The 13,038-nt window shown below is 29.5% G+C and overlaps 2 protein-coding genes across 2 annotated transcripts; one reads left to right on the top strand and one right to left on the bottom strand.

The window, feature by feature from the left end:
- Window positions 1–1,992: 1,992 nt before the first annotated feature.
- Window positions 1,993–4,583, top strand: LOC107858886. Its single transcript, XM_016703690.2, has 4 exons — window positions 1,993–2,583; window positions 3,226–3,278; window positions 3,697–3,864; window positions 4,189–4,583. Exons 1-4 carry the CDS (start codon window positions 2,212–2,214, stop codon window positions 4,424–4,426), a joined length of 831 nt encoding a protein of 276 aa, XP_016559176.1. The 5' UTR covers window positions 1,993–2,211; the 3' UTR covers window positions 4,427–4,583.
- Window positions 4,584–5,021: 438 nt separating this feature from the next.
- LOC107858885 (pentatricopeptide repeat-containing protein At4g25270, chloroplastic) lies at window positions 5,022–7,452 on the bottom strand. The gene has a single exon (XM_016703689.2). It carries the CDS (start codon window positions 7,205–7,207, stop codon window positions 5,606–5,608), a length of 1,602 nt encoding a protein of 533 aa, XP_016559175.1. The 5' UTR covers window positions 7,208–7,452; the 3' UTR covers window positions 5,022–5,605.
- Between the last annotated feature and the right edge of the window lie 5,586 nt (window positions 7,453–13,038).

Here is a 13,038-nt window from a genome sequence, read left to right as displayed (position 1 = left end):
TATGAGTCATCTAGGTATTAAGAAAATAAATAACATTTCATGAAAAATAAAATAGACATAAAATACGAAATTAACTCTTAATGTTTTAAATTAAATTTTCGTCTTTCGAACGATGATTTTACTATATCATTCCTTATTATAAGTCATTTATGTATTAGAAAAATAAGAATAACAAAATGATATGTCAACATAAAATATTTAATTTACTATCAAAATTATATTAGTGCCACATAAATTGAGAAGGGACAGAAGAAGATATAAAGCAACATATATTATTTGAAAATGAAATAAAAAGTATTGTAAATAGCAATAACTAACAATTTTTTTAGAAAAAATTGACTGATTTCTGTTTCAGCTGCTTCAGTCGTGATTTTACTATATTACCCCTAATTAATTATTATGGTCATTTAAGCATTGTGCCACATAAGTTGAGATAGAAAAAATATTATAAATCACAATGATCAAAAATTTAAATTATTTAAAAAATATAATTGGTTATTGTCGACACAAAACTCTGGACAAGGAGAGTAACATATATTATTGAAAAATTATATAAAAAGTATTATAAATTACAATTGTAAACAACTTAAAATATCTAAAAAAAAAAATTAATATGTTATATATTTCAAAAAAAATTACATGAAAAATACTAGAAATCACAATAATCAAAAACTTAAAAAAATTTAAAAGATATAAAATATTTGGTCGGCTCTTGAAATTATAGTAGTGTCACTGAAATTGGAATAGAAGAAAAGTATTATAAATCACAATAATTAAAAACTTAAATTATTTTTAAAATATAATTGACTATCAATGCCACAAAAATTTGGACAAGAAAAGTAACGTATATTAATTTGAAAAATACATAAAAAATATTATAAATTACAATAGTTAACAATTTAAATTATGTAAATGCATATTAAAATAATATATGTTGAACTCATGCTAGATTTCGGATGAATCCTAGAAAACATATGCAATTCTTTTATTAAAAATTTTATTTAAATATATCAAGATTGAAAAGACAAATAAATATCTTAATGTCGGGCCATGCTGACACGGTTCAGAATCTATATATAGATATAGATTTTCTGAACTTAAATTTAATAGTATCTATTAAGTTATACTAGGATTTGCTTTGTGAGTTGTTCTTTCACTATAAAGCATTCCAAGCGAGTACATGGATGGGGTAAACGCTCTTTTCAGAGTTATTCACTGTCTTCTGTATGTTCGTCTTGAAAGAAATAAAAGGTCCACGTCACCTCAAAAGCGTAAATTTATTTATAAGATAAAACTTATCCAAAACTAATTACATATGATTCGAAAACAAATCAAATGAACTAAACATTTAAATTAAATAACCCCTTGCGAAAAACTTACTAAAACAACCGAACAAAACCAAGTTAGGCACACTCCTAATTGATATTATTTGCTCAAAAAGTAGCTCAATGGCAACTTCTTTTTCTATTTCCTCCCATTCCTCAACTACTACTCCTCCAATCTTACCTAGCGTTTCGCAATAGATTTTCAAATATTTTTAATACGTCATTTTTAGGTAAAGCTTTGAGTGAAATTTTATCATGTGTTTGGTCATAATATTTGAGAAAAATATTTTATTTTAAAAAGTTTTCAAAAAATAAAATTTACCCCAAATACTAATTTTTTTTAATACTTAAAAATTTCATTATTTATTAAAAATTATATGGCCAAACGGTCCTCTTGGTTTCAGGTTTTACCCATATCCAAGATGCAATTTAAACAATTACTACTTTTATTAAAAGAAGAAAAAGAGAAAAAATAATAGAACCCAATATACAGTAGCATAGGGACACGTGTTAGGCTAACTGGTATCCAAATAGAAAAGAATTTCAGGCACAAGGGAAATCATGAGCTTAGAACCATTCAATAATGTTCCTGCGTCTTGTCATTATGCGTAGAATCCATTAGTGCATCTATAGCCACAAGCCTTAACTGGACATTATCTTTTATGGTCACGAATAAATTGATTAGAATAATATAATATTTTTTAGATCTTTTTACATGTAAAAATAAAAGAAAATTTCAAGAATGTGAAAAGGAGACAAAAGAGAATCAGGAGACTATCAATGAACCACAAAAATCGCAATTTACAACCAAAAAAAAGATACTAATGTACTAGTTTTCCTCTTTCTGTTTTGACTATGAAGAGAAATCATTGAGAGTAAAAAAAAAATGGCACAATGCCAATGGCAACCCAACTTCCGCACATTATTAAAGAAAGATGTTTCATGGAAATGCAGAGGCCTAGAAGTTTCAATAAATAGAGGCAGAGGACTTTGTAATTGGAGAAAAAGATTACAGAAACCACAATGTAGCAGCAGTTCTTTTCCAGTTTCATCAACAACAGCAAGGAAATTAGATCAAGTGGGGTTGAAGTTAGAGGGAAAACAAAGAGGAGAATGTTTAGTGAATGATAATTATGGATGGAAAGTGAGAAGAATGATTGAGACTGAACAAGAAATGAGGAAAGTTGCTGCTGTTCAAGCTGAAGCATTTCATCAACCTCTTTTCTTCTTTGATGATTTGTTCTTTGAATTCTTTCAGGTTCATTCCAAACATTCATTATTACTGCATTTCGTGGACCTGTTTTCTTCTTCAAAAGATCCCCATGTCCTTTTCTTCTTGATTTTTCAAGCTGTTTTAATTTTTGCCGTAATACATAAACGTGCCCATCAATTTGGTCTCAGCTTGCCCTCCAACTTGTTCAACATTACGATAGTTTAGGTCTATTTATGCACACCCAAAGTGAAGGACATAGATGTCCGGTGCAGATGAATAAACCGGTTTGGTCTCAGCTGAGGTCAAGTTAATGCCATTTTTATATATTATGCCTTTCATTTTCAAGAATTTGTTCTTCCCAAAATCCCATTCTTGATTTTGCTTTGTCTTTGATTCTCGGTATGTAGTATTTTCTGCACCATTTTGTATTTATTGATCTTTCTACGAAAACAGATAGGGGGGGCAGGGGCAGGGGCATGGGCATGCAACATAGAGGAATGAATGTATTTTACCGAAAAAAGAAGAAGAATGAAGATCATAAATATTTGTTGCAGTTTCATATCGAAATGAATTTGGCTGCATTTTCTCTTTGTTATACTATAATCCCAGTAGCACTGTTCTATCTGTTATTGTTCATGTATATTATTATTTTTATCCACATATAAAATGAGAATTATGATTATGCAGGCTGAAGTATTTTCAGGACTTCTTTACAGACTGAAGAATTCTCCACCAGACAGGTAAAAATCAAAACTTGGGAATAAGGCTTGAATCTTTATTTTCTATTCCGTGGAGTATATTTTCCTCCTATTCTTAGGAAATCTAAGTGTATTAAACTATGCTTCAATCCCAAACAAGAAAATCTAAGTGCATTGTGATTGTTTAATATTGGTAGACAAAAAATAATTACACGACCTCATGTCTGCTATGGTAATTCTGAATTTGTCTTGATGTAGAGCAATATTTTACTTATGATGGTTTCCTTCATTATTAATCAAGCTCAAATTAATTCAATGTTTTTATGAAGTTTCAAATAGACGACCAACCTATAGGTCCACTACTCCAAGTCTCCAACTAGATCAATGCAATTCTTGTAGTAAAAATGAAAATAGTCATTAATGAAGTTCAGTTTAACTATCTGAAATTCTTGACTAACAGGTATGCATGTTTAGTTGTGGAGGCCTCAAATGACACTCCTGAGGTAGAAAAAGATATTGTAGGAGTCGTTGATGCTACAGTGTATAGACATAATGATGTTCTTCAGTACCTTCCAGGAGCAACAGAATATATCTACATTTCTGGAATCGCTGTATTGAACAAATTCAGGTCCAAGATTCAATTCTTGTCCATTAAGTGAATTTATCCTTTCTTTGACACGGTGCAAAATACTCTTTGTTTACACAAATCATTTGTTCATGTTCATTATCTCCAGCTGTTAAAAATGTGTTAAATTGTCAAGGTAACATGTTAAACAGATGTGGGGATATAGCTAACATCATAAACGAAAGTTTTTCATAAACATTATTTGTCACATAGGATATTTCCGATATGGCAAACATAGATATGGTATTTCTATACAGATGAGTTATATGTGCCTTTTGATGCCAAATGGTATTTGATTTGACACACTAAAATGTTAATCAACTGCAGGAGGCAGAAAGTTGCGACTGCTTTGCTTAATGCATGTGATGTTCTTGCAAGATTTTGGGGTTTTAAGTATCTAGCCCTACAGGCTTATGAGGATGATTTTGGTGCTCGACAATTGTATACAAATGCGGGTTATAAAGTAGTTTCAAGTGATGCTCCATGGAAGACAAAGTGGATTGGTCGAAGAAGACGAGTTGTTATGGTTAAACAGGTCTCAAATGAAATAACTTACTTCCATTGAAACAATTCAAGTCCTTTTAACAGTTTCATATATCAAATAAGTCATTTAAAAATACCTGATTAATTAATTATGCATATCAATATTCAAGTGTACAAAACTGTATCAATTGATCTTCATTGAAAAGCATTTCCGGAATCTTATGAATATATTTTAATTATCTTCAGAGTTTTACATAACTAACAGGTCTGCTGTTCTATCCTCATATCAAATACCTTAACAGATGATTATCTTTTGTCAAGTCTCATAAAAGAGTGCAAAAAAAGAAAGTGAAAGTATTTACCTCTTAAGGAGACATTTTGAGTATTTCTTACCCTTCTGCAGCTAATGTATGCATATCACTTTTGGCTATCCTTTATGTAATTCTACCTCTGTAAGCACAGTAACAATTTGCGTCTTTTATAATGCCATTTGTCTCCCCCATTATGTGATAGACAAACTTGTGAATGCTGGGGTCTAATTATGGTAAAAGTTTTGGCTTAACTTTTCATTGACTATATTTTAAAATATAAGCATAATAATTAAGGCAAATCATTAAGAAAACCAAAGAATATGGTGCAAAGTGTAAAGAAATGCATACACTAGAGAGGATTGTGTATCAGAATGTAAATATGTATAGAAAGAGAGTGCATAGCCAAGTAGGCAAGTAGCGATAAATGATAAAAGTTCTGATTCAAAGGAGGCGATGAAATTCCCTGTCAGTTCTACTACCAAGACAATACATTGGAGCACTATTAGAGGATAATACTTTTTTCCAAATCCTGAAACGTCAATGCAATTGAACTAGTCAGGGCAGGTAAATTATGCACCGGAACCTACTAGCGCTGGATGCTTTGTGCACCGGACTTCTCCTTTGCACGTAAATAATCCTCACTTCATCTTTAGCACAGGGGAAGATGAGAAGAAAAGTACATTTATAAGAAATTTAACATTTTGGATGATAGCTATTTTCGTAGTCTAGATAAGATTAAGCTAGAAATTTCAACTGTGCTTCTATGAAACTCAGATGTATTTCATCTCTTCAAACAGTTTTCTAACGAATCTTCACCTGATGTTTTCATTCATCCATATATCACTCAATTTCACCATCCCAAAGTATCTATTTACCTTAAAGTTATTAATTCACACTCTCCTCCCTTGATGTACTGCAAAATCATTGGCAAAATGTCGTTCTAAGAAACTTCAACGACTTTTGTATGGTATTGAAGTATCTAATCCTCGTTCTACCATCATTATCTTTATTCTCTTTACATCCTCTATTAGACCAGCATTCTTATAAATTTTCATCAAAAGCTCAAAATTATGCTCATTATCTGGCTCCAACTCGAACAAATGTTGCGCCGCTACCTCTCCTATTTTGACATTACCATGTCTGTAGCAAGCATATAACAGTGCACCCCAAACTGTTGGTCCAGCTTCGGATTCCATTCTCTTCATTACAAAATCAAAAGCTTTGTCTATAAATCCTAGTCTCCCATATAGATTCACCATACAACCATAATGTTCCATCCTTGGGCTAATATCATACCTCTCCTTCATAATTCTAAACAACCTCTCCGCGTCCTCTAGTTTCCCTAAATGAGCACACGTCGACAACAACGACACAAATGTGACACTATCTGGTAGGTCACCAGATTTCACCAGCTCCTCAAAGTACAGCAGGGCTTCAGGATGCTTAGAGTGAGCTGAAATGACTGAATTCCACGATATGACATCTCGTTCATGCATATGTTCAAACAACCATCTCACTTGCTTCAGCTTTTGTTGGTCTGCATAGAAATCGACCAATGAGTTAACAATGGACAATTCTTGATTAGCCCCTCGACGAAGAACCCATCCATGAATTTGCTTCCCAATTGAGAAAGGTAATCTAGCCGCAAGTAATACTGATATAGATACAGAGTCAGGTTCTGTTCCATCACGTATCATAAGACGAAACAAGTTTAACGCCTTAGTTATGAGCTCGTGCCTCATGTATCCAATGAGCATTGAATTCCACGAAACCAAATCCTTTGTCCCAATTTGATCAAAGAGCTTTCGAGCCTTAACAATATCACCACATTTTGAATACATATCAACAAGTGCATTTAGAATAAACCCATTACTTCCAAAACCACTACGAATCACGTGTCGATGAACTTCCTCTCCTACATGAATCAACCCAACACCTCCACAAGCCTTCAATGCACGCGGGAAAGTGTAACAATCGGGCTCCACACCCCCTTCCACCATTTGAAAATACATAGCTAACGCATCTTCAAACATACCCTTCTCAGCATATCCTGAAATAATCGAATTCCAAGGAAATGCCGACGCATTTCTCTTAGGCATTTTATCGAACAGTTGATGGGCTTTCTGAGTCTGTCCACTGAATGCATAAAGTCTAATCAGCTTCGATGAAATGCCGACGTTCTTACGTAAAAGTTTCTCAGGAATGAGGTGATGAACACGGATACCGTGATCAATTGCTTGCAATTGAAAGCATGTTTCTAAAAGGGAAGCAAAGATTTGTGGGTCGTAAATATCAGTGCCATTTTTCACGGTGAGTTCTAATTTAGTGATGACAGTTTCAAGTGCTTCGAGTTTGGTTTTGGGTTGGATTTTTTCATTACCAGCCAGATGAGTTTGGCCTGATTTTTGAAGACTGATGCGGCGGCGTTTACTATTTTTTGTATGTTCATTTGTATAGGAGAAAGTAACTGGGCATGTGGATTTTGCACAGATATAATTTGGCCATCTGAAATTCATGCTGACGGGAATGTTTTGGTGCAATATTAAAGACATTGTTGTTTGGTCAACTGAATTAGTAAAGAATCATCAGGAGAGTAAAAGCAACTGACAACAATCTTATCACCTCAATGTGCTTGTATGAATTATACCTCATCATATGTTAGTAAATTTCATTTATATACTCAAATATGATGTATTCCAATTCAATATCTGAAAAAAAAAGCTTTTGCACCAATTTAAAAGCGTACGTGGTGTTGATTAGTTAGACACGTATAACTTCTTTATTTAGACACGTCAATTCAATGAGAACATACATGAGGTTTGAGGTGAATAATATAATAAGAGATTTTTTTTAAGTGGTTGATTTATTTACGTAATGAGCGATTCAAAACATGCAAATTTTTTTTAAAAAAATGTTGAGTCGGATATCTCTAATAGGAGACTTTATCATATGATCAAAGTGTTCAACCAAAATATGTTTTAATTTAATATTTAAATAAAATTTACTGATAATTTAAGGAAATATCGTTTTCTTCTACCATTATTAACACTAACACCTCTAAAGTTGCAACTTGCAAGTTTCTATTGTATATCTTCACAAATAAAGAAGTAAAGGCTCATTTAGGGGTCGTTCGATAGATTATATAAAAATAATGTTTTATAAGGTGTATTAAAATACTTGCATTGCTGGTATTAGTTATGCAGACATTATTTCATTCACAATATTTGATTTGATGTATTAAAAATAATATATATTTACATAATTTTTATACAAAAATATTTATTTATCAAAATATTCCTTAGATTGAGAATTGTGATTGTTGGTACTGAAACCATCGAAAGAAGAAGTAACAATTGTGGAAGTTCTTAAGGTTAACGATTTGTTAGGAATTTTGGCGAAGTAAAGGTGAAAGAGAAAAGAGTAAGGGATAAACAGATAGGCATTTGAAAGGTCTAACAGTAAAAGGAGAATTGGAGAGGGAGAAGGAGGAGAAGGCCGCCACCATTGACAACCACTAAAGCTTCTTCTTTGTACCCTTTCTTTCAAGCTTAGAATCTTTTAGCTCTCCATTTTGGGTAGAATCATGGGAGAAAAAAGGTTGAAAAATAGGGATAAAATTATTATTTAATAAGTTAATGCATGTATTGAGTCTTTGTATTACTAATACATGAAAAATGGTGTATATTATTAATACACACCTCAATACACAATACACTGCATAATTAGTATAAATATTATTTATGCATAGTAAAAATATGGTACCAAACAAGGTACTACTAATACTCATTAACTAATACATGCATTAATTTTTTCAATACACTCTACCAAACGACCCCATAAAAGATTATATTCCCTAAATGACTGTGAGTCAACAGAGCATATTGAGGAAATTTATGTTGTGTACCTCTTAGGAACATAAAATTTATTGGAAAAATATCAATTCGAAAAACATTAGTAGGAGTACAATATATATCAAAAGGAAAAAGGAAAAAAGGCCAAAAAGGCACTACAGTCTAAACAAATTTCATGAAAATAGTCGATGAATTCAATTTTCACTTTTTAGCCAAATTCCCAGCTCCCTGCTCCCGCCATTTTTAATTCTTTTTTCAAAATTTAGCTTCTCTTTTATTTTTTCCACTTTTATTTTTTAGCTTTTATTACTAAAAAAAGTCTAGTTTTTAAATATTATTTTTTAACAGTCAAATATAATTTTATAACATTGAAATTATTGTTCTCTATTTATATATATATATTATATAATTTATATGCATTCTAGACGTATACATATTTTGTACACTAATGATACAATTTTTATACACATCTTTTATATATATATATATATGCAATAATAATATTTCTTGTATACACATCATATACATAGAAATATTCTATACAATTTCTATACACGTCCTAATAACCTACAATAATTATTTAGCTACAAGTTCTATACACGTTCTATACAAATTATACAATAACTATATTTTTTTTATACGATTTTCACGTATTTCTTATAGAAATACGAATTTTATACAACAATTATACAGTTTCTATATAATTATAAATTTTTATAAAAAAAAAAAAAAAAAAAAAAAAAGCAGCTCTTTTAGCAAAAAAAAAAAAGAAAAAAGAAAAAAAAAAATTGGAGCTAAAAAAAAGGAAGGAAAAACAACAATACTAAAGAGGTCAACGTAGCCCAAAACTGAAAAGGCTATTTATAGGTATTGTTTTAGTCGACAGATCATTCAATGACCAATGGTCCAAACTCAGGAAGTTACATCCTATATCCTCAATATTTGGAGGCTTTGAATTTTTTATCCCAATAAAAAAAATCTTTAAAAACTAGTTTTCATACTCATTTGTCCCTTAAATTCTATTTTTATTTTCATTATTTTCACTTTTTTATTTTTTTCTTATTATTTTCATGTTTTAATTCATTTATCTCAAATTTTAGTTTTTCTTTTTTTTCTTTTTTTTTAAATATTATCTATTTCTTCATTTTACTTTTTATTTTTTAAATTCATTTGTCTCAACTTTTATTTTTCTTTTATTTTTTATTTTTATCATTTTTCTTTTTTCCATCTCAATTTTTTCAAACTTTATTTTTATTTTTTCCTCTCATTTTTATTTTTCTCAATTTTTTTAATTCTTTGCTTTTTCTTAATCTTTATTTTCTTATTGCCTTTTTTTTCTCAATCTCTTTTTTTTTATTTCTCTATTTTGTTTGATTATTTTTTTTCAACTTTTATTATATTTTGCTAATAAATAAAAAATTGTATAATCTGTAAAGGGATCCTTTTTGTTTTTACATCAAAACAAATTTAAGGACATGAATGACGTGTAGAGTCAATTCTTGCCCGTGGGGCATAATTTGTTGTTTGAAAATCCTTGAGTTATGTCTTGCCTCTAAGGCAATAGTTGTAGAACATCTCATAAATGAAAACATAACGTGGTAATTTGTAGTTTGAAAGTCCTTGAGCTAAGTCTTGCCTCTAAGACAATAGTTGTAGAACATCTCATAAATGAAAACATAATGTGGTAGAGTCAACTCTTGCCCGTGGGGCATAATTTATAGTTTGAAAGTCATTGATCTAACTCTTACCTCTAACACAATAGTTATAGAACATCTCATAAATGAAAATATAAGTGGTAGAGTCAACTCTTGCCCTTGGGGCATAAGTTGTTGTTTGAAAGTCCCCGAATTAAGTCTTGCCTTAAGGTAAGAGTTATAAAATATCTAACAAATCAAAATAGAATGTGGCAGTGTCAACTAACCTGTTGTTTGAAAGTCATAAGTCTTGCCTCTACAATGTGGTAGTGTCAACTCTTACCCATGAAACGTATCTTGTTGTTTGAAAGTCATAAGTCTTGTCTTTATAATGTGATAGTGTCCTCTCTTACTCATGAGATGTAACTTGAATGAAAGAAATCAAAAAAAGGAACAAAAATAATAAAAATTGCGAAAAAAAAAAAGAAAATGAAGAAAAATATTAAAAAATAGAAATCAAAGAAACAGTAGAAGTTGATAGAGAATGGAAAAAAAAATAAAGGTTGATAAAAATAAAATAAAAATTTAATAAAAATAAAGGTCGAGAAAAATTAAAAAGAAAAAAAAAATCATACAAAAATAATTTTTTTTATAAAAGTAGATGTTGAGAGGTGTAAAGAAAAAAAGTAAAGATTGAGAAAAACTAAAAAACATAAAAAATAAAATAAAAATCAAAGTAAAATGAAAAAGAAAAAAAAAGAAGTTCAGAGGAAAAAAGAAAAAAAAAAGTAAGAGTTGAGAAAAAATTAAAAATAAAAAAAAAATTGAAAGATATAAATATAGAGTAGTTATCCATTATGAAGATCATTTATATAATTTACTCCATTAGTCAGGAGAAATTTCGTTCATAAAAATATTAGTTAATAGGTAAAGACTATTTTAAAAAAATAAAATTATTTGAGACTAAAATTTAAAAATCACTTAAATTTGAGTATATTTCTAATATTTACCCGTCCAAACTTAGGTCATTTGTTTTGAGATGGGCCACATATTCGGCCACAATTTTCTTGACCATAATGGCCCAAAAGTTTTTTTTTTTTTTGGTAAAGAATGGCCCAAAAGTTATAATAATGCTTTTCACACTATTAACTAATTTAATTTTTGATATTTTTACCCTTCCATTTAAAATTAGAAGACTCTCTTCAATGTTATTTTCAATATCTTGATATGACAGAAAAAATTCCAATACCTTAAAAATAATTTATCATATATGGTACTCCTAGTTCCCAAATTCTATATGAAAAAAATAAAATAATTAATTCTCATATTTTCATTATTTCTAAATTCGCATAGATTTATCTCTATTCTCATCTCCTCATTAAATACATACATGATTAAATATGTTACTAAGAAAATAGAAGTACGTTATCATAAAGATTTGACGAAAAAAAAATCAAGTTATATTTAAAATTTACAAGTAAGATTTTGTGAAATTGATTGAGACAAATAATAAATACCTTTAGTAGAATAATAATTTTCATAGCATTTGATTAAGATAAATTTGTGTGAGACTTATTAAAATTTTATTTCGATTTGATATAATGAATTAATCAAAATTAATATAATTACTTATTTTTAAAAATTACATTTAAAATTACATGCTATAAAATTGGATCCAATTATCGACAACTCTATGTGAGATAAGAATAATTGAATTCAATTGTTGACAACTCTATGTGAGATAAGAATATCAATTAATTTTAATCGTGAATATATATTTATGCTTAAGATACTGAACTAGCTATCATTATTGGTATCCAAGCAATAACAATTCATACAAGCTAAATCTTCTAATCGATAATTAAATAAAAAAAATTGAAATTTAATTTATTCATTTTTCTCTTTATAAAGAGGTTTTTTTTTCTTCCAAAAATTGATTATAATTTCTTACATAGATTTCATTTAAAATACTGAATTTCTATCAATGCTGGAGATGGCAATTGAGCGGTGGGGTGTGGAGAGGTGCTGGTTTTATGGTATGCTGGGCGGTGCGAGTTTTAAATTATGTGGGTGTGGGGCGGGTTGAAGTAAGATTTTTTAAAATGGGACGGGGCGGGGCGAATTGTGGGTATATATGAGTTTAAACCAATAAAAAGCTAAAAATTAAGATTATTCTTGTGAATCTACCTAAAATTATATGTATTCTTTACTTAAAAATTTATGATACTTAAAACAACATATATAATTAGATAAACTAATTGACTTCTAATTTTAATTTCTTTATTCATCTTAATAAAAATCTAATATTTGATCATTACTTGTACACATGATATTTCTTTGATAATTTTTTTTTGAAAAGTGATATAATAGAAATTGGATATTACTAGTTGTAGATTTGAAAATATTATGATTTTCAATGAAATTATAAATTATTAAAAAATGTGGGCTGGTGCAGTGTGGATATGCGCGAATTTATGCGGGTTTAAAGGTGATGTGAGGCGGTGCGGTGCGGTTTTAAAATTCGCGAGTTTAGAAAAAACCCACATCGCAGCCGCACCGCACCATTGCCACCCCTAATCGATGCCATTGCAATAAAGATGTTATTATTGAATCAATATAATGTAACGCTTAGTGAATTTAATTTGTTTAAAATTAAGATAATTAGTTGATTAAAAGTAATTAAATTTAATTATCTATTTATTTAGATATAAATTATTGTATAAATACTTTTATAATACTTATGTCTAGTTATTAATCTGTGTTCAACTAACAATAATTACATTTGTAGTAATTATTGGTTAATTTAATTTAATAGTCGATCGTAAAAGTATTATTTCAAGAAATAATGTTTGAGTGTCATAATAATTATCAAAATATTTTATCAAGATAAACTTAAAT

The sequence above is a fragment of the Capsicum annuum genome, chromosome 3 (genome assembly GCF_002878395.1).
Source record: "Capsicum annuum cultivar UCD-10X-F1 chromosome 3, UCD10Xv1.1, whole genome shotgun sequence".
Taxonomy (NCBI): Eukaryota; Viridiplantae; Streptophyta; class Magnoliopsida; order Solanales; family Solanaceae; genus Capsicum; species Capsicum annuum.
Note: the sequence above shows the minus strand (reverse complement) of the source record. Positions and strands in the feature narration are given on the sequence as shown.

What these genes read in the sequence shown, in the direction of transcription:
- LOC107858886 (XM_016703690.2), top strand. Translation starts at nt 2,212, where the DNA reads ATGGCACAATGCCAATGGCAACCCAACTTCCGCACATTATTAAAGAAA. An exon ending in TGTTCTTTGAATTCTTTCAG is followed by an intron (nt 2,584 to 3,225) that starts GTTCATTCCAAA and finishes ATGATTATGCAG; the next exon opens with GCTGAAGTATTTTCAGGACT. An exon ending in AAGAATTCTCCACCAGACAG is followed by an intron (nt 3,279 to 3,696) that starts GTAAAAATCAAA and finishes CTTGACTAACAG; the next exon opens with GTATGCATGTTTAGTTGTGG.
- LOC107858885 (XM_016703689.2), bottom strand. Translation starts at nt 7,207, where the DNA reads ATGTCTTTAATATTGCACCAAAACATTCCCGTCAGCATGAATTTCAGA.